Source organism: Leopardus geoffroyi, chromosome C2, assembly GCF_018350155.1.
Source record: "Leopardus geoffroyi isolate Oge1 chromosome C2, O.geoffroyi_Oge1_pat1.0, whole genome shotgun sequence".
Taxonomy (NCBI): Eukaryota; Metazoa; Chordata; class Mammalia; order Carnivora; family Felidae; genus Leopardus; species Leopardus geoffroyi.
Genome location: NC_059333.1, coordinates 60,419,519 through 60,440,700, shown reverse-complemented (window position 1 = coordinate 60,440,700; position 21,182 = coordinate 60,419,519). Strand labels below are relative to the sequence as shown.

The window sequence follows — 21,182 nt, the reverse complement described above, 5'->3', positions numbered from 1 at the left end:
AGTTCCTTGGGTCACTTTTCTTTTCCTTAGTTTCCTCATCTGCAAAATGGGAATAACTATAGTAGCAAACTTTTGTAAAAATTAAATGAGAAAATATATGTAAAGAACTTAACACAGTGTCTTAGAACAAATATATTGAGCAAATGCCAGTTGTTATTAAAATTAAAATGCTTGACCCTGAAATTTCACCAAATACGTGAGGAAAAGTCATACATGAGCTCTAGAAGGCATGGTCAGGCTGTTCACTGCAGCAGTGGTGGGTAATAACAAAATATTGGAAATGAACTAACATTAGAACAAGGAAACCATGGTAAATTCATTCTATGAAATACTACACAACACATGTATAAACAGAAATAGCTCTATCTGTATGTGCTAACTTGTAACTCCAAAAACTGTTAAGGTCTTTTTAAGAAAGGAAAACTCAAAAACAACATGTATAAGATAGAATTTGCTTTTAAAAACAAAGCAGAGGAGGAGCCAAGATGGCAGAACAGCATGGAAATTTTTTCTGCACCTCGCATCCATGATATACAACAAGATCAACACTGAACTATCCTGCAAACCTAGAAAACTGATATGAGGATTAACACAACAATCTGCACAACCTGAACCACAGAACTCAGCAGATACACAGCATGGAGAGGTAAACTGGGGAAGAGAGAAGCTGTGGAGGGCAGGGATCTGTTTTTGCTTGCAGAGAGAGGACAGAGATGGGAGGAGAGTATGGGAAAAGCACCCCCCGCCAAAAGCAGCTGGAGAGAAAGTGGAAACGTGGAAACAGCCTCAGGGATTGAACTATAAAGGGCAAAAGAGGAGGGTTTGAATTGCATTAAGACTCTACAAACAGGGGGAGCACAGAGTCTGAAACTCCACAGCTCAATACCTGGTGGTGCTCTGGTGGGAAAGGCGAATCCCCAGGAGCAGAGTGGACTGCAGGAGATCCTCAGGTCACACAGGGAGAAGTGGTTCCACTACTTGAAGGACATTTGGTAGAGGCTGTGCAGCCACCCAGTCCCAGCAGACCCCAGGGAACGACCACATTCACTGGTGCTAGAACAAGGTTGTTAAGGGTGAAGCCTGGTGCCAGACATGTGTTGTGATTTTCCACAATCCCTAAAATGCTGCTGCTACACGATTGCGTGAACTTTTTCTGGGGCGGACTGGCACCCAGCAGCAGTCGATGGGCATCAGCAGCAGCATGGACCTGAGAACATTCCTGGATGTGGCTGACACCCGGCCATTGCTTGGTGAGACCCTCTCCCAGAGGATCTGAGAGGGTCAAAGCTGCAGTCCCTCAGAAGTGAGGGGTCGGGGAACAGAGCCACATCTGAGATAAAACTCAGGAGGGAGGTGCCTCCTGGCAACCTGATGGCTTGGACACAGACAGTGTAAAAGCAGGAAGTGGACAGAAGCCGGGGACAAAAGACAGGTGCACAATTACTGGTCGGGGAGAGCACATAGTTCCGATACTAGAGACTGGGTAGCTGGGTGACACCATTTTCACCCCTCCTGCGCATGCGCATACACACCTACAAGCGCCACAACAATCTACCCCCAGTAAGCTAAGTGGTGCCATCTAGTGGAACGGAGCCATTACACTAAGCCCAGACCAACTGGGCCAACCTTGCTCTTTAGGATCACCACAAATCTCTCCGCCTGCTTAGTTTATGGACTATAAAGTACTTCATACTTTGACTTCTAGGAGAAAACATGTAATTTCAATTGTATTTCAGTCTGTTTGCTGCTCCATATATTCAATTGTCTTTTTTTTTTCTTTCTTTTTCATTTCTTTTCTTTTTCTTGAATACAGAAAGAGAAAAAATTTTTATTTTCAATTTTTATTAAAATATTTTTTCTACTATATTTTTTACTTTTTTGTAAATTTTTCAAATTCTATTTTACTTCCATCATTTCATTTTATTCTATTTCACTGTATTCATTTTCTCAAATTTTCAAAAGTTTTCCTTTTTTTTTTCTTTTTTTATTTTCTTTACTTTTTATCTTTTTTCCCCTTTTTCTCTAATCTATCAAGCTCCTTTCAATTACCAGACAAAACACACCAGTATCTAGCATCATTTATTTGATTTATGTGTTTATGTTGCTTTTAATGTTTCCATTTTATTTTTTTTTTTACCTTATTAATTCATTTTCTTCCTTCAAAATGACGAAACAAAGGCATTTGCCCCAAAAGAGCAGGAAAAAACAACAGCCAAGGACTTAATCAACAGAGATACAAGCAAGATGTCTGAAGCAGAATTCAGAATCACGATACTAAGAATACTAGCTGGGGTCGAAAATAGATTATAATCCCTTTCTGTGGAGATAAGAGAAGTAAAAGCTAGTCAGAATAAAATAAAAATGTTATAATTGAGCTGCAATCTCAAATGAATGCCACAGCAGCAATGATGGATGAGGCAGAGCAGTGAATCAGCGATATAGAGGACAAATGTATGGAGAATAATGAAGCAGAAAAAAAGAGGGAGACTAAGGTAAAAGAGCACAATTTAAGAATTAGATAAATCAGTGACTCACTAAAAAGGAACATCAGAATCACAGGGGGTCCCAGAAGATGAAGAGAGAGAAAAAGGAGTAGAGGGTTAGGTGAGCAAATCATAGCAGAAAACTTTTCTAACCTGGGGAAAGACACAGACATCAAAATCCAGGAAGCACAGAGGACTCCCGTAAGATTCAACAAAACCAACCATCAACAAGGCATATCATAGTCAAATTCACAAAATACTCAGGCGAGGAAAGAATCATGAAAGCAGCAAGGGAAAAAAAGTCCTTAATCTACAAGGGAAGAAAGATCAGGTTTGCAGCAGACCTATCCACAGAAACTTGGCAGGCCAGAAAGGAGTGGCAGGATATCTTCAATGTGCTGAATTGGAAAAATATGCAGTCAAGAATTCTTTATCCAGCAAGGTTGTCATTCAAAATAGAAGGAGAGATTAAAAGTTTCCTGGACAAACAAAAATTAAAGGAGTTCATGACCACTAAACCAGCCCTGCAAGAAATTTTAAGGGGGACTCTCTGAGGAGAGAAAATACAGGAAAAAAAAAATACCAAAAGCAACGAAGACTAGAAAGGACCAGAGAACACCACCAGAAACTCCCAACTCTACAAGAAACATAATGGCAATAAATTCATATTTTTCAATACTCACTCTAAACATCAATGGACTAAATGCTCCAATCAAAAGACATAGGGTAATGGAATGGATAAGAAAACAAGATCTGTCTATATGCTGTTTACAAGAGACCCACTTTAGACCTAAAGACACCTTCAGATTGAAAGTAAGGGGATGGAGAACCATCTATCGTGCTAATGTCGCCAAAAGAAAGCCAGAGTAGCCATACTTATATCAGACAATCTACACTTTAAAATAAAGACTGCAACATGAGATGAAGAAGGGCATTATATCATAATTAAGGGGTCTATCCACCAAGAAGACTTAACAATTGTAAACATTTATGCTCCAAATGTTAAGCACCCAAATATATACGTCAATTAATCACAAACATAAAGAAACTCACTGATAATAATATCATAATAGTAGGGGACTTCAACACCCCACTTACAACAATGGACAGATCATCTAAACAGAAAATCAACAAGGAAACAATGGCTTTGAGTGACACACTGGACCAGATGGGCTTAATAGATATATTCAGAAAATTTCATCCTAAAGCAGCAGAATACACATCCTTCTCCAGTCCACATGGAACATTCTCCAGAGTAGATCACACACTGGGACACAAATCAGCCCTCAACAAATACAAAAAGATCGAGATCATACCATGCATATTTTCAGACCACAATGCTATGAAATTTGAAATAAACCACAAGAAAAAATGTGGAAAGATAAGAAATACTTGGAGACTACAAAGCATCATACTAAAGAATGAAAAGGCTAGCCAAGAAGTTAAAGACGAAATTAAAAAGTACATGGAAGCCGATGAAAATGATAGCACCATGGCCCAAAACCAAAGGTGATCATAAGAGGGAAGTATACAGCAATTCAGGCCTTCCTAAAGAAGGAAGATAGGTCTCAGATACACAATCTAACCTTACACCTTAAAGAGCTAGAAAAAGAACAGCAAATAAAACCCAAAACCAGCAGAAGACAGAAAATAATAAAGATTAGAGCAGAAATCAATGCTATTAAAACCAAAAACAAGCAGACAAACTAAAAAACAAACAAAACAAAACAAAACAGTAGAACAGATCAATGAAACCAAAAGCTGGTTCTTTGAAAGAGTTAACAAACTTGATAAACCCCCAGCCAGTTTGATCAAACAGAAAACGGAAAGGACCCAAATTAATAAAATCAAGAATGAAAGAGTAGAGATCACAACCAACACAGCAGAAATAAAACAAGAGAATATTATGAGCAATTACATGCCAATAAAATGGGCAATCTGGAAGAAATGGACAAATTCCTAGAAACATATAAACTACCAAAACTGAAACAGGAAGAAATAGAAAATTTGAACAGACCCATAGCCAGTAAAGAAATCGAATTAGTAATCAAAATGCCAAAAAACAAGAGTCCAGAGCCAGATGGCTTTCCAGGGGAATTCTACCAAACATTTAAGGAAGAGTTAATGCCTATTCTCTTGAAGCTGTTCAAAAAAATAGAAATGGAAGGAAAACCTCCAAACTCTTTCTATGAAGCCAGAATTACCTTGATTCTAAAACCAGACAGAGACCCCACTAAAAAGAACTACAGACCAATTTCCCTGATGAACAGATGCAAAAATCCTCAACAAAATATTAGCCAACTGGATCCAACAATACATTAAGAAAATTATTCACCATGACCAAGTGGGATTTACATCTGGGATGCAGGGCTGGCTCAATATCCACAAAACAAACAATGTGATTCATCATATCAATAAAAGGAAGGGCAAGAACCATATAATCCTCTCAATAGATGCAGAGAAAGCATTTGACAAAATACAACATCCTTGCTTGATAAAAACCCTTATGAAAGTAGGGATAGAAGTATCATACCTTGAGATCATAAATGCCATATATGTAAGACCCAACACTAATATCATCCTCAATGGGGAAAAACTGAGAGCTTTCCCCCTAAGGTCAGGAATAAGACAGGGATGTCCACTCTCACCACTGTTATTCAACATAGTATTGGAAGTCTTAGCCCAGCAATCAGACAACACAAAAAAATAAAAGGCATCCAAATCAGCTAAGAGGAGGTCAAACTTTCACTCTTCACAGATAACATGATACTCTATATGGAAAACCCTAAAGATTCCACCAAAAAACTGCTAGAACTGATCCATGAATTCAGCAAAGTTGCAGGATATAAAATCAATGCACAGAAAGTGGTTGCATTCTTATACACCAATAATGAAGCAACAGAAAGAGAAATCAAGGAATCGATCCCATTTATAACTGCACCAAAAAACATAAAATACCTGGGAGTAAATCAAACCAAAGAGGTGAAAAATCGATACACTGAAAACTATAGAAAGCTTATGAAAGAAATTGAAGAAGACACAAAAAAAATGGAAAAACATTCCATGCTCCTGGATAGAAAAAACATATATTGTTAAAATGTCAATACTATCCAAAGCAATCTATATATCCAATGCAATCCCTATCAAAATAACACCAGCATTCTTCACAGAGCTAGAGCAAACAATTACAATCCCAAACTTCAAGCTGTATTACAAAGCTGTAATCACCAAGACAGTATGATTCTGGCACAAAAACACTCAGATCAATGGAACAGAATAGAGAGAACCCAGAAATGGACCCACAAACGTATGGCCAACTAATTTTTGACAAAGCAGGAAAGAATATCCAATGGAATAAGGACAGTCTCTTCAGCAAGCGGTGCTGGGAAAACTGGACAGTGACAGGCAGAAAAATGAACCTGGACCACTTTCTTACACCATACACAAAAATAAACTCAAAATGGATGAAAGACCTAAATGTAAGACAGGAGGCCTTCAAAACTCTCCAGAAGAAAGCAGGTAAAAACCTCTTTGACCTTGGCCACAGCAACTTCTTACTCAACACGTCTCCAGAGGCAAGGGAAACAAAAAGCAAAAATGAACTACTGGGACCTAATGAAAATAAAAAGTTTCTGCACAGCAAAGGAAACAATCAGCAAAACTAAAAGGCAACTGATGGAAAGGGACAAGATATTTGCAAATGACCTATCAGATAAAGGGTTAGTATCCAAAATCTATAAAAAACTTATCAAACCCAACACCCAAAAAACAAATAATTCAGTGAAGAAATGGGCAAAAGACATGAATACACACTTCTCCAAAGAAGACAACCAGATAGTCAACTGACACATGAAAAAATGCTTAACGTCACTCATCATCAGGGAAATACAAATCAAAACCACAATGAGATACCACCTGACACCTGTCAGAATGGCTAACATTAACAACTCAGGCAACAACAGATGTTGGCAAGGATGCGGAGAAAGAGGATCTCTTTTGCACTGCTGGTGGGAATGCAAACTGGTGTAGTCACTCTGGAAAACAGCATGGCGGTTCCTCAAAAAATTAAAAATAGAACTACCTTATGACCCAGCAATTGCACTACTAGGTATTTATCCAAGGGATACAGGTATGCTGTTTAGAAGGGGCACAAGCACCCCAATATTTATAGCAGCGCTATCGACAATAGCCAAAGTATGGAAAGAGCCCAAATATCCATTGATGGATGAATGGATAAAGAAGATGTGGTATGTATGTGTGTGTATACACACACACACACACACACACACACACAATGGAGTATTATTCAGCAATCAAAAATAATGAAATCTTGCCATTCACAACTACGTGGATGGAACTATTATGGGTATTATGATAAGTGAATAAATATATAGGGTATTATGCTATGTGAAAGTAATCAGTCAGAGAAAGACAAATATTATATGACTTCACTCATATGAGGACTTTAAGAACCAAAACAGATGAACATAAGGGAAGGGAAGCAAAAAAATATACAGACAGGGAAGGGGACAACAACATAAGAGACTCTTAAATATGGAGAACAAACAGAGGGTTACTGGAGGGGTTGTGGGAAATCGTTGCACCATATACTAACTAACTTGGATGTAAATTTAAAAAATAAATTTAAAAAATTAAAAAAAAGCAAAACTATATGTGTGTATGTATATACATACATACAACTATATGTTTATATATACATACACAAAGGAAAAAAGTCTAAAAAGATACATACCAAACTGGTAACAGTGTCTGCCTCTAAAAAAACATAAATAAATGGAATTGGGGGTTATGGCATGGACCAAGATGCTAGTTTAAAAACTGTTTGATGATGATTTTGTTAGGGAATGCAATGTATTCATGTATTAATTATAAAATTAAGACTATGCTTATTTAAGCTCTTCTTCTCTTCCTCAACAGCTCAGTCCTAAAGCTATTGGTAGAACAGAGAAAAGGAGGCATCCACACTGGAGGGGAGCGGAGGGAGAAAAGAGCTGCAGTAGCCCAAAACAATGTCAAAACCCGAAAAGAATGAGGAAGTTGTCCACATAGAAGGGTTGCCTTACATGGAGTATCAGAGACCTAGCAGGTAAGAAGGGCCTCCATATATGAGGGTGATCTGGAGCATGGTTTCAGAACAAGAACATGGTGAGGGGCCCAAGTCAGAGCCCATCAAGGGTGACCATGTAAAGAGGTAGACTGGTGTGGGTGGCAGAGCCCAAGCATGGCAAAGAGTGTGACCATGAACAGGAGCAGCCTACAAAAGCATGTCAGAGCTGGAGCAGGTGAGGGTGACACAGCGTGATAGAGTCCATGAGGGTGGTTTTGTGCTGGGGAGTCAGAGCCTGAAGAGGTGAGGGTGGCAACCACACACAGTGACAGACAGGCACAGAATATCAGAGCACAAGCAGGGAATGGAGGGCATCCCTTTAGAGGGTTGACCTGGCACAGGGTAAAGTGAGTGCAGGGAAGGTGCTTGGCATAGGATGTCAGACCAAGCAGAGTGAGGAGTGCTTTCACATGGTGAGAGCACCTGTGTCGTGATGGGATGGGCAGCAACTGGACTGGAAAGTGTCAGAAACCAAGTCAGGTAAAAGGGCATCCATGTGGGGAAGGAGTGGCAAAGAAATGAAGTTTGATTACATAGAGGCCAACTGATCAAGTAAGTAAATATATTGAGGATAATGGGAGCCTGGCTTCTCACAGTCAGCGAAGAGAGTTACAAATATCAAAGGGAGGAAACAAAACTGAACTGTGTAGTATTGGACAGGAATTAGAGATTTCAGAGTGAATTCTTGGTTTATGACAGATAAGTAGAAAGACACTGATGTACAAATGGCTATATATGTGTGTATATTATGTGTATGGGTGTGTAATTATATATACATTACATATACCCTTATTCTTACTCTTTAAAGGGCTCAGGAATATGACACCCCAATAGCAATGAATACACTGGCTTCTAAATATCAGTCTTCCCTTAGAAGAAATCACAACTGGGGCCTGGGGGGCTCAGTCAGTTAAGTGTCCTACTCTTGATTTCAGCTTGAGTCATGATCTCGTGGTTTGTGGGTTTGGGCCCCACACTGGGCTCTGAACTGACAGCATGGAGCCTGCTTGGGATTCTCTCTCCCTCTCTCTCTCTCTCTCTCTGCCCCTCCCCCACTCATGTGCATGTGCACACTCTCACTCTCTCTCTCTCTCCCAAAAATAAATAAACATTAAAAAAAAATAAGAATGAGAACTTTTTGGAGAAGTGACTGATTCCAGGGCTGAGGCAGAGAAAGCCTGGAACACCTTATGTCAAAAAGCAAGGAAATGCTCAAACAATACTAAGAATAGTCAGAAGGTCACCAGAGCCACCTTAAGGGCCTGCAACTGTCCAAATCTGGGACAATTTGAGCATCAAAATAAATAATGCTAGTAATGGATTAGAACTCACTGAATAAAACAAGAAACTATGAGGACCTGCTGATATAAGTAAATGAATGAATAAATTTAAAGTTTGATGAAAAATTGTATATTTATATAGTTTCAGAGTAGCTTGCTACAAAATATTATTACAAAGGAAAACAGACTACAGTAAAGTCTGGCAGATTAACCATCTTAATCAAGTGATCCAAGTGAATATCGCCAATAATGGTAGAAGCTGAAGTCATGGGCCATCTGATAGGATGCAGTGTAAAGAACAGAGTATCACTTTCATGTCATTTCTGTCAACAGTGCATAACCTACGTCTAGTTACAAGGAAATATTAAACAAACACAATTGAGGGATAACTTAAAAAATAACACCTGTCATCTTTAAAAGTATCAAGGGCACAAAAGTCAAAAAAGACTAAGGGACTATTTCAGAATAAGGAAATTAAAGAGCATGACAACTAAAAGTAATTATGTGTTTCTAAACTGCATCTAATTGCTATAATGGATGTTATTAGAATATCTGGGGGAACTGAAGAAGGTCTGAGAATTGAACAATGGTAATGATCAATGGTAATTTCTTGATTTTGATGGTCAGCTTGCGCTTATGCAGGAGAATCTCTTTGTTGGAAATACATGCTAGGATATTTGGTTTGCTATCTGGAGTAATGAGGTTTCAGAGTAACAACTTACTCTCAAATAGTTCCAAGGGGATAAGTTCTTTGTACTGTACTGGGGAGTATTCTGGAAGGACAAGATTATTTAAAAATAGGGGCACCTGGGTGGCTCAGTCAGTTAAGCATCTGGCTCTTGATTTTGGCTCAGGTCCATGATCTCATTCATGAGTTCAAGACTCAATTTGGGCTCTGCACTGATGCCAAGGAGCCTCCTTGGTATTCTCACTCTCTCCAACTCTCTCCGCCCCTCCCTTGCTCACACTCTCTCTCTTTCAAAATAAATAAATAAACTTTAAAAAATAAAAAATAATAAGTAAATAAAAATAAAATTTAAAGTGCATTTGAAAGAAACTGTAAGATTTAAAAGTATCATTACAACGATTCAATGTCATGATAGTGTTTCTCTCCCCTGCTTCTCTTTCCTCTCTCTTTTTCCTTTCATTGCCTCCCTTCGTTCCTTCTGTGGTTCCTTCCTTCTCCTTCCCTTTCATTCCCTTCTTTTCCCTTTTCCCTACTTTCCTTCTTTTCCTTCCTTATCTCTTTTGCTTTCTCAGCATTATGCTTTTTTTTTAAATATATGAAATTTATTGTCAAATTGGTTTCCATACAACACCCAGTGCTCATCCCAAAAGGTGCCCTCCTCAATAGCCATCACCCACCCTCCCCTCCCTCCCACCCCCCATCAGCCCTCAGTTTGTTCTCAGTTTTTAAGAGTCTCTTATGCTTTGGCTCTCTCCCACTCTAACCTCTTTTTTTTTTTTCTTCCCCTCCCACATGGGTTACTGTTAAGTTTCTCAGGATCCACATAAGAGTGTTATCTGTCTTTCTCTGTATGGCTTATTTCACTTAGCATCATACTCTCCAGTTCCATCCACGTTGCTACAAACGGCCATATTTCATTCCTTCTCATTGCCACGTAGTACTCCATTGTGTATATAAACCACAATTTCTTTATCCATTTATCAGTTGATGGACATTTAGGCTCTTTCCATAATTCGGCTATTGTTGAGAGTAGCATTATGCTTCTAACGTCACACACAGAGCCCTAATCAATTTTCCAGGTGGGTACAGAAAGATTCTTCATATATCCCCACTACAAAATGGCAGATATTGTAGGCAGGATCATAAAAACAATGGCAGTTAAAGATAACTGCTACCCTAACTGCCATCCTAAAAAAAAATAGTATAATGATTACGTGTTTACTTGTATGCTACCCAAATCTCTCTGTTCACCAGAACCATTTGTTTTTATTAGTTGCTACTGTGCAGGTATTATTGACTACACAATATCATGGAATTATTAGGGCATTTAGAAATAATGATGTTTTGGTAATGTTTACCCTACCTACCTCTTATAAAGAAGAAATGAAAAATATGGGACAAAGTTCTCTGTGAACTATAAAGCACAAAAATTGTTAGCAGTCATTTAATTATCAGAGAGTACTTAACTACACAGAAATTTAGTATTAAATACAATATATCTCTATTACAAATTCCTAACTCCAAGAAGAACTGCCTACATCACCAACACTGATGAATCAGTATGATGCAGATTTTCTCCATGTTATGTAATAAGGCAAAGGTAGAAAAGTTTTTCACCTTTTCACTTTCTGTAACAATCTGGATAGCATTTGGGATGAGTCGAGCAGTTTTCTCCTTGGTCATGAAGGTTATGTTCTTTAATGCAATACAAATCTAAACACGTGAAAGAATGAAAAATTATTAAATGAATTTTTCTGAAACATATGCAGCACAAAATACGAAGTATGGCATCAATCTAATCCAGAATACTCCGTTGAAAAACCTGAAGGAGTTAATAACCACATGCTTGCATTCTCTGAGAAAAATAGGGTAAGCAGTCAGACGTTCTCCCCCAGCAGTAATTTCCTCCTCAGCTCTTATCTCTAACTTTAGGACAGAGTGTGAAAAGACATGTGGGTGTTCGTGTTCCACATTAACACATACACACACAAACAAAATTCAGACAGTCTGTCACATCAGACATGATTTTGGCAGTCAAATGGATGTATGTTCAAGCTTTTTTCAACCTGAAATCTCTTTCTCCAACTGTATTAAATATGTACAAATGGAACTTGATGTATTAAGAAAATAGATTACACACTTCTACGATATATAAATATATCACGCGCATATACAAGTACAGATATACAAATATATATAAATTTACTTCGGAATCTAAAGTACATTGTTTTTAGGAGGACTATATATATATTTCTATCTATGCAATTATTTGTATCAACAAGTCAAATCAAAATACATCTTACTGTAGTTTCCCATCTGAAGATGTTGCTATAGAAACACAGCCAGTTTTCTGAAAGATAGAGACGTCCCTGAAGCAAAATGTCCCTCTGAAGAGCACAAGCATAATCTAGATACACAAGGATAAGGAACAGCTTATTCACAAAAATCTGGCAACTTTATAACCTTATATTACTTTACCACATGAAAAGTCATCACTCTTTGTTCAATTGTTTGTTCGTTTATTCACTCACTCATTCAGATACTTTGGGCATCATACACCAGCTATTTTGCTGGAAACTGGATTACCAAAAATGTACCTTGCCTGCATGGAACACAGTCTATAAGGGAAGGTATACAATGAAAGAATTACAAAAGGAAGTATAGTGATCAAAGTGTAGAGAAAGCTATGAGAGAATGTAACAAGGAGTACACAGGTATGGGGGGGATTGGGCAGGGAGAGAGTACATCAGGAAAGTTCTCCAGAAAAAAGTAGTCTTTAAACTGAGATCTAAAGATCAATAAATGGTCAGCTGGACCATAAGGAAACAGCATATGTGAAGACCCCGTGGCAGAAAGAAACACAGCACATTTCAGTAACTATATAAAGATGTCTGAGCTAGAGAAGCTGGAAAAGCTAGATCATATAAGGTTCACAGACAACAGTAGACTGTGGACTTTACTAGAAGCAATTGATGAGTTTTAAGTAGAAGGGGCATGATCAGATGTACATTATTAAAGACTACTTTTTTCACACTGTGAATATGGATTCAGATAAATGAGTTGGAAGTCCAGGGGAAAACTGATGCTGGCTCAGACCAAGAAATGACAGTAGTAAGAGAAAGAAGTGGTTAGATTCAGAGATATTTAGGAGGTACTACCGATGGAAAATTGGTGATTAATTAGACGTTGGAAAAGGGTGAGGGAGGGGACAAGGACTACTACAAAAATTATATACATTTTAAGTTAGTTTCAAAGTTGATCCTCACTGCCTCAGCGCTAAAATCCAGCAAAATCAAAAGTGTTCTGGTAAATGCTGCTATTTACCAGTAAGTTAATATCATAATTTAGATTTGGCTCTTTGGCTAATGTAAACAGTATTGCTAAATTATCAATAATTCAAGATATAAAGATCTGCTATGATATTTGGTTTACCTGATAAATTTTAAAACTATATGAAGTGATTAGCAATTTTAGGAAAAAGCTGTTAAGGTTATGAATCTCAAAATATTTAAATTTCATCATATTAAATTTCTAATTTAACTAAAATACTAAAAATTGAGCCAAGTAATTCAGTCTTTCAAAATGTTTCCTTCAGCAAAAGAAAACTGAGATGCCCCCAAAATCTTGGTAAATAATTAAGTAGATTAAGTTACTCATTACTAGTACACATCTCTAAAACAGGAATTGGGCTAAAGGTCACCTTGAGGTGTCCTGAAATTTTTATATAAGCCACTGAAACATTTTATTAATTTAATGCTTCTCACATTTCAGATCAGAAATACCTGGCAGACTTATTAAAACAGATTGGTAGGCCCCTCCCCAGAGTTTCTGATTAAATATGTTTGGAGTAGGGTGAAGAATTTCATGTCTAACATGAGCCCAAGTTACACTAACATTACTAGTCTGTGAACCACACTATGAGAACCAATGCACTATTTTACATTAACTATGTTCAAAGCCCTAGCAACCAACTGGATTATTTTAACCAAAGACTATTTGACACAGATTGACAGACTTTTTTCAGTGGTTTAAAAAAGGGTTTCCCTCGAGGCACCTGGGTGGCTCAGTCGGTTAAGCATCCAACTCTTGATTTTGGCTCGAGTCATCACGGTTCATGGGATTGAGCCCCGTGTCAGGCTCTGCACTGACAGCACTGGGCCTGCTTGGGATTCTCTCTCCCTCTGTCTCTGCCCCTCCCCCACTCACATACACACACACACACACACACACACACACACACACACACACACACTCTCTCTCTCTCTCTCTCTCAAAATAAATAAATTTTAAAAAACTTTAAAAAAAGGGGGGGGCTTCCCTAAAACAGATGCATTTTATTGTAATAAACTTTTACCTCAATAAAATTTATTTTTTATAAAATGGCTTCTTAGCAATATGGCCTATGCAGGAAATGAAAAAAAATTTAAGGCAGGAAATTTTACTTTTTTCTACTCCCAATTTCCCTACTGATAAACATGTAATTGTCATTTCAGAAGGCAATATTCTACCTGATTTGAGTCAAATGACAATCTGATTCATCTAGAATGGGATAAGAAAATGTTTATCAAAAATTGTTTTATGGATTTATAACTTTATAATTTGTGACTAGAAAGTTAGAATAAAATTAAGTAAATTAACCAAGCAACATAGGTCACTTTGATGTGTGTGTTAACATCAACTTACTAGCTATTGCATAATCAATTTCAGAAAAAATTAAATGGCTCCTATTCTTAAAGATTTATTTTAATAACTATAGTATAATGAAGGATACAGTGGAAATATGTACCAAGTGTTATGGAAATACAGATAGAGTGAATCAGCACCATATACTTCTACAGTAAGGTTGTACAATAAATAAACAAGATGTCCTATTATAGTTTTATCAAAGAATTTAGGCATATCTATCCATAAGGGAGGTGAATTTAAAAACTGTGTTTTTAAACAATCATGTCAGGAAACACACATCCCAAAGTATTCTTTGGGAGCCCCATAATGGGAACACTGCTTTTAAAAAGACTCTTTGGGGGCATCTGGATGGCTCAGCAGGTTAAGCATCTGACTCTTGGTTTCGGCTCAGGTCAAGATGTCACGGCTCATAGTTAGAGCCCTGCATCAGGCTCTGTGCTGACAGCACTGAGCCTGCTTGGGATTCTCCCTCTCTCTCCATCTCTCTCTCTCTCTTTCTCTACCTCTCCATTACTTATGTGCACATACACATGAGCACACTCTTGCTCTCTCTCTCAAAATAAATAACTTTAAATAAATAAATAGTAAAAAAGAGTCTTTGGAATATTTTTAGGATTTCTTTCAGATTTAATACTTAAATTATAAAAGATAAGCATTCTCCTTTTTCACACTTAACATTTTTTATGTTGTTCTGTTTGTTTTTTACCTGAGACAACTGTAAAGGTAAATACAAATAGAAAAAAAATTAATTTTCCCTAGTGCAAAAAGGGAAAAAGACTCCCTCCTCACCTCTCTTTGAGCATTTTCTTCAGAAAATTTGTAAATTCTTTCTTGCTTCTTTGAGATACATGTGAATCTTTTTAAAAACAAAATAAGCCCCTTGCCAGGTTTACAATCCAGGAATGTTTTCTCAAGGACTTAGGAGCCATCTCTTGGAAATGTAAACCTCAAGAGAGATAGCCCCCTATCTCCCAGTTTCTGTAATAGGGTAGGAGCTTAACTTCGGTGGGCAACTTGCTCCAAGCTGCAAAACAAACTCTTGTCATTAAGATACGAGTTTATTTTTCCTTTGCATAAAGCCAGTTAACTAACACAGATAGTAGCCCCAATTACCAGGTGAATTTATGATGAAATTGTGTGTGACAAACAGTACTATCATGTCCTCTTACTTGAGGACTAGTTATCACTTATCTTTAGAACATGTGTAAAGGGTTGTATCTGCTTGGCTATATAAAAGGGTGAGATTTTCTTTCTGTCTCTCTTCACAATCTCTTTTACAGATTACCTGTGAGCATATCTCATTCCAGTTGAATGCTTATTCAATAATAAAACTGTTTTCTTTCTTTTCTACTTTTGTGAGAGGTTTTCTGGATTGGTAGGGTATTTTGTTTTTAATTGTATTTCTCCAACATAACATTTTCTTTGGCCAGGAATAAGAAGAGTAAGAATATAGAAGGCACAAATGAATATTAGGAGTGAAAATGTGGACTCCAGCTAAAGTAGATGTCTAGGGATAGTTAGTTGTTTAATCAGGGATTCATACTTGGGATAAGTCACCTAACAATTTAATTAGGACTACACTCCTTCAGGAGCTACTAGAAGCCCATAGGCTACCTTTATTACTGTTTAACAACAAATGTTGGGATAACTAGCAGAGACACAGAAAAGGGTTTTCATTAGCAAAATAGTGGTTTATCAGCATACAGGATGTTAGACATGGGATCACACTGGTGAAATCAGTTGTATAACTATACATGGATTGGTTATCTTTTAAAGACCCTCTTCATCATCAGTATTTTATGTACAGAGAAAAAGAACCTAGTAAGCTCTTACCCTTAGGTATGGCACTTGTGTTACCTTGATCAGTGCTTCTCAAACTTTAATGTGCATATAAATTACCTGGAGATACCACTGAAGGGAGATTTGTGTCTTCTTCCCCATACGCTTAATTATTCAAGCATTTATTTTTACCAATATATACTCATGGATATTTTATTCTTCAGGTTATAATCCAATGTTATCATTATTTATTTTATTGCTCAAATTATTCTCTCTTTGACCACTGGGAGTTCTTTCGAATTGGCTTTTTTTTTTTTTTTTTTTTTTTTTTTTTAGCACTTCCTTACTTTCTGGCACTATAAGCTACTCCACAGCCACTCATATTCTTTTTTCACTGCCCCAGCCCCAGAATGGACCATTTCTTCAAGGAGCTCTCATTCCTTTTATTGGGGATGGTATTTAGAGACCAATATCTGGGTCCTGGACATGCTGACTGCTTACGGAGGTATCACTGTTTCTAGGCTCGAGCAACAGACAGAGCTAGGGAATAGATGTATATATGCTAACCCATCCTTGAGTGCAATATGTCACTTGTATGTAATATAGTTAGATTCTTTTCTTACTGATGGAATTTCAACCTGGGATCTCTTGATATTCTGGTTGACTTTTTCAAATTTTATACAATAAAGTTACCTCTGTAAAGGCTTCACAAATGCAATTATGTTACCACCACCCCAGTACCATATAGAACCATTCCATCACCGTAAAAATTCCCTTGTGAAACCACTCTCCTTTCCCAGTGTCCACAAATCTGCTTTCCATCCCTATATATTTGCATTTTTCATAATGTCAAATAAATGGAATCATAAAACATGTAACCTTTTAAGTTTTGTTTTTCTCACTTAGAAAATGTATTGAAGATTAATCCATGTTGCAATGCATATTAATAGCTTGTTCCTTTTTATTGCTGAATAGTATTCCATTATATGGATGTGCCACAGTTTGTTTATTCATTCACCAGTTGAATGACATCTTGGTTATTACCCATTGTTAACAAAGATGCTATAAACATTCATGTACAGGACTTTTGTGAACATCAGCTTACAGTTCACTTGAGAAAATAACTAGGATTGCCAGGTCATACGGTTAAGTGCATGTTTAACTTTACAAGAAACTGCCAACTTGCCTTTGAAAGCAGCTACGCCAGCCTGCATTCCCACCACCAGGAGATGAGAGCCTTGCAGCCTCATCTTCATTTGCTGCTGTCCATTGTTTTGTTGTTGCTGTGAATTTTAGCAATTCTCACTGCCAGGTAGTTTACTTGTGCTTTTAATGTGCATTCCCCTATAATAATTGACGTGGAGGATTTTTTTACATGCTTATCTGTCCTCCATATATATCTTGGGTAAAGTGTATTTACCTATTTTTTTAATTGGGTGGTTTGTGTTCTTATTGTTGACTTTTATTTCCATTCTAAATATAAGGATTTTTTTTTAATCAGATATGTGATTATCAACTATTTTCTCTCAGTCTGTGGCTTGGTACAATTAAACCTGGTTTTAGTTTTCTACTTTGTAAAAGTCTGTATTTTGCAAGTTTTATACAATAAACAGGTTCATTGTATCAGTGAGAGAAAACTAAAAAGTGTAAATTTTTTAAAACAAATTCACATACTGAAAAATACCTAGAAAGCTATACAAACAATATGAACTAAATTTATATGTAGGTGTTATGATTACCAATACTTTTCAATTTTTTTCCTTATATTTTTCTGCAGAGCTTTAATGTTTTATAATGAATATGTATCATTACATTATCAGATTAAATTCTTTCAAGAAGGCAGTGATAAGTATGATAAATTTTACACAGGTTTCCTTGAAAAGTCACTTGATTTCAAGTGACAAACTGGAAAGAAACACTTGCAACACACATGAAAAAGATCTAATTTTTTAAACATCTAACAAGCTACTACAAATTAAGAAAAAGACAAAAAAACAGAAAAATGGGCAGAGTTTATGAAATGTTCACAGAAAAAGAAATACAAATGGTTTATACATATATAAATAGATGTTCAATCTCCTTTATAATTAAAGACATGGCATATTTCAACAATGATTAAGTACCATTTCTAACTACCAAATTTTACTAAAGCAAACTTCCTGAGGTGGGGCAAAACAGGTACTCACATACACTTTTGATGAAAATGCAAATGGGTGCAGACTTTTTGGAGGGTAACTTGGCAACAGGAAACTTATTAAATACTTATTACCTTTTTACCACAATTCCACTTCATAGAATTTATCTTACAATGTGTGTGCACATATGTGCTAAAACAAATGTAAAAGTTTCAATGCAACATTAGTGGATAGTAACAGACAGGAAGTGATCAAAATGTCCATCAATAAAGGATTTGTTAAATAAATTACAGTACAGAGTTCATTTAGTTGAATATGGGCAGGCATTAAAAGAATGAAGTAATTCCTTAAGTAAGGCTAATAAAAAGAGCTCTAAACAAGGTTCAAAGAGTAAACACAGTATGTTCCCACTGAAATTCTCTTAGGCGGGGGATGCCTGGGTGGCTCAGCTGGTTAAGCTTCTGACTCTTGATTTCGGCTCAGGTTATGATCTCATGATTCCTGAGATCGAGCCCTGCATCAGGCTCCATGATGACAGCATAGAGCCTGCTTGGGATTCTCTCTCTCCCTCTCTCTCTGTCCCTACCCCACTTGCATGCGCGCTTTCCTTCTCTTTCTCAAAATGAATAAATAAACTTAAAAAATAAAAAATAATAAAAAGAAATTCTGTTAGGAATATACATATATACCCCTTGAAATGCCTACAGAAAACTTCTCGAAATATACATAAGAAATTACTCTAAGTGGCTATACAGCCCAGAAAGTATGTTGGAATAGTCTTGGTTGGAAGGACCACTCACTTCTCATTATATGCCCTTATATAGCATTTAAATATTTTGTCATGAGAATACATTGCTTTCAAATGTTCTTAGAAGTTGTTTTAACTCATTATGATATTTAAAGTACTGAGCTGAACTACAGAAATTCAGTTACATTGTGTTGAATACTGCCCAACAGTACCAGAAATCAGAAATTTCTATGAATAAATGGTTTAAATGAAATATATACTAAAATTAAAACCTAGTTTTATATTTTGATTATAAAAAAAAACGTATTAAGCTTATATCAAAAATTAAGCACTTTTGTAAGAAAAATAGCTACAGTTTTCCTCTTCAAGTCTATTTAAACAAATTCTACCTGAAAGATTACATGAGGGGCACCTGGCTGGCTCAGTTGGAAGAGCCTGCAACTCGATCTCCAGGTCATGAGTTCAAGCACCATATTGGGTGTAGAGATTACTAAAAACTAAATAAATAAACTTGGGGCACCTGGATGGCTCAGTTGGTTGAGCAGCCAACTTCAGTGAGGTATGTTCTCACAGATCATGAGTTCGAGCCCCGCATCAGGCTCACTGCTGTCCTCAGCACAGAGCCCACTTTGTATCCTCTGTCCCCCTCTCTGCCCCCTGCCCTCCCCTTAAACTCCTAAAAAAAAAACATTTAATAAATAAATAAACAAACAAACAAACTTTAAAAAGAAGGATTACACGAATAAGAATATAGCCCCAGAAAATTTTACAAAATTGGCTCTATAATCTGTTAAGGAGTACCTTTTTCCGGGGAAAGTTAATATATATTGAACAGCAAATTTAAATTTTTCCTACAAAACCATATGAAACAAGCACCAGAAGAAATTGTGACAATGATTTCCTTTTAGTTCTATTTTTCTTAGCTAGTACTGAATATTTTTATAAGTCAGAAATCACTCCTCCCCAAATTATAACTTAGTTTTACATTGTCTAATTAGAATGATAACATGCTGCTTATCTTAAAAAATATTTTCTGGCATGAAGGCCTAGCATGAAGGCTCAAATTTTCTACAAATATTGTCACTTGTCAGTTCTCTTTTGATAATGAGGTAGTAAAATGGTTTTTTGCAACTTCCTGTCTGTTTTACCTGCTATCAGCTTCTCTGTATCAGGTAAGTGTGTGAACTGTCTTTTGTATTCCTCATTCCTGTCTTTATAGGTGGCACTTGAAATCTGCAACAATAAAAAGATTAAATTTCCATTTAATTATAATCTTTATTAGATGAACTAAAAGGTAGTGTCTTGAACAAATTTAAATAGACTGTAAAATAACATGCTTCTTATGCAATATTTTGTACATTTTTATATGAAAAACTAGATACATAAACATTTCAAAAAACACCAAAAGCAAGCAAAGGAAGCTCCCAGCATGCTGGAGTAAGGAGTTTAGCAAATTCTCTCTACAAAAGCAAATGAAAAACTATCAAAAACATCATCTCAAATTATTGGAAATTGACCAAAGGCATGCAATAAACTGAGAAGCATTTTTTTCATGAAAATCTACCAAACTTAGAAGCAGCGGAAGTCTGTGGCACTGTTTCCTTGCCCAGTGGCCCTTACTCATCCTCCCCATCGGTTAAATCACTGTGACAGTGTGACAGTTCCACGAGAGCAGTTGTGTAGGCTATGAAAACTAGCAGCTATGCTGAGCGAGATGGCTGAGATGATTCAGAGTGGAGAGCAGAAAAGCTATGCCCAGAAGTGAAAGGGAAAATTCTGAAGCTATCCACAAGAGTGTGAGGTTGTAGTCTCATTTGTGGCAAGAAATAAGCCCACTGGCAGATTAGCAGCAGACTTAACAAAGAGATCTTGGAGGAGAGACAGCCATAAATGGGGTTCATAAACTTCCCATGTATTCCTGGCTAAACAGAAGCTGCATGCATGGGTAGCAGAGACTACAGAGTTCCCATACTATCCACACATTCCTGGCTAGAAACAAGTCTTGGGGAAACATAAAAATTGAGACAAACTTGAAAACGGCCTGAACATTGAATACATTCCCCAACCTACACACAGATCTCTCAGCAGAAGAAAAAAGTCTTACTGGCTCTATGTATTCAAGCACAATTTTCAGGGCACCTGGGTGGCTCAGTTGGCTAAGCATCCAACTTTGGCTCAGGTCATGAACTCGCGGTTCATGAGTTCCAGCCCTGCATTAGGCTCTCTGCTGACAGCTCATAGCCTGGAGCCTGCTT

The 21,182-nt window shown here is 37.0% G+C and overlaps 1 protein-coding gene across 2 annotated transcripts in view; it reads right to left on the bottom strand.

The window, feature by feature from the left end:
- The window catches only part of GRAMD1C (GRAM domain containing 1C), a 104,003-nt gene that overhangs the window by 63,054 nt on the left and 19,767 nt on the right, over positions 1 to 21,182 (bottom strand). For both annotated transcript variants that reach the window (XM_045502096.1, XM_045502095.1), the window contains exons 3-5: positions 20,076 to 20,160; positions 11,883 to 11,986; positions 11,197 to 11,292 (exon numbers count right to left, since the gene is read on the bottom strand). In XM_045502096.1, coding sequence (XP_045358052.1) covers positions 11,197 to 11,292; positions 11,883 to 11,986; positions 20,076 to 20,160 — 285 coding nt within the window. The remainder of the gene's footprint in view (positions 1 to 11,196; positions 11,293 to 11,882; positions 11,987 to 20,075; positions 20,161 to 21,182) is intronic.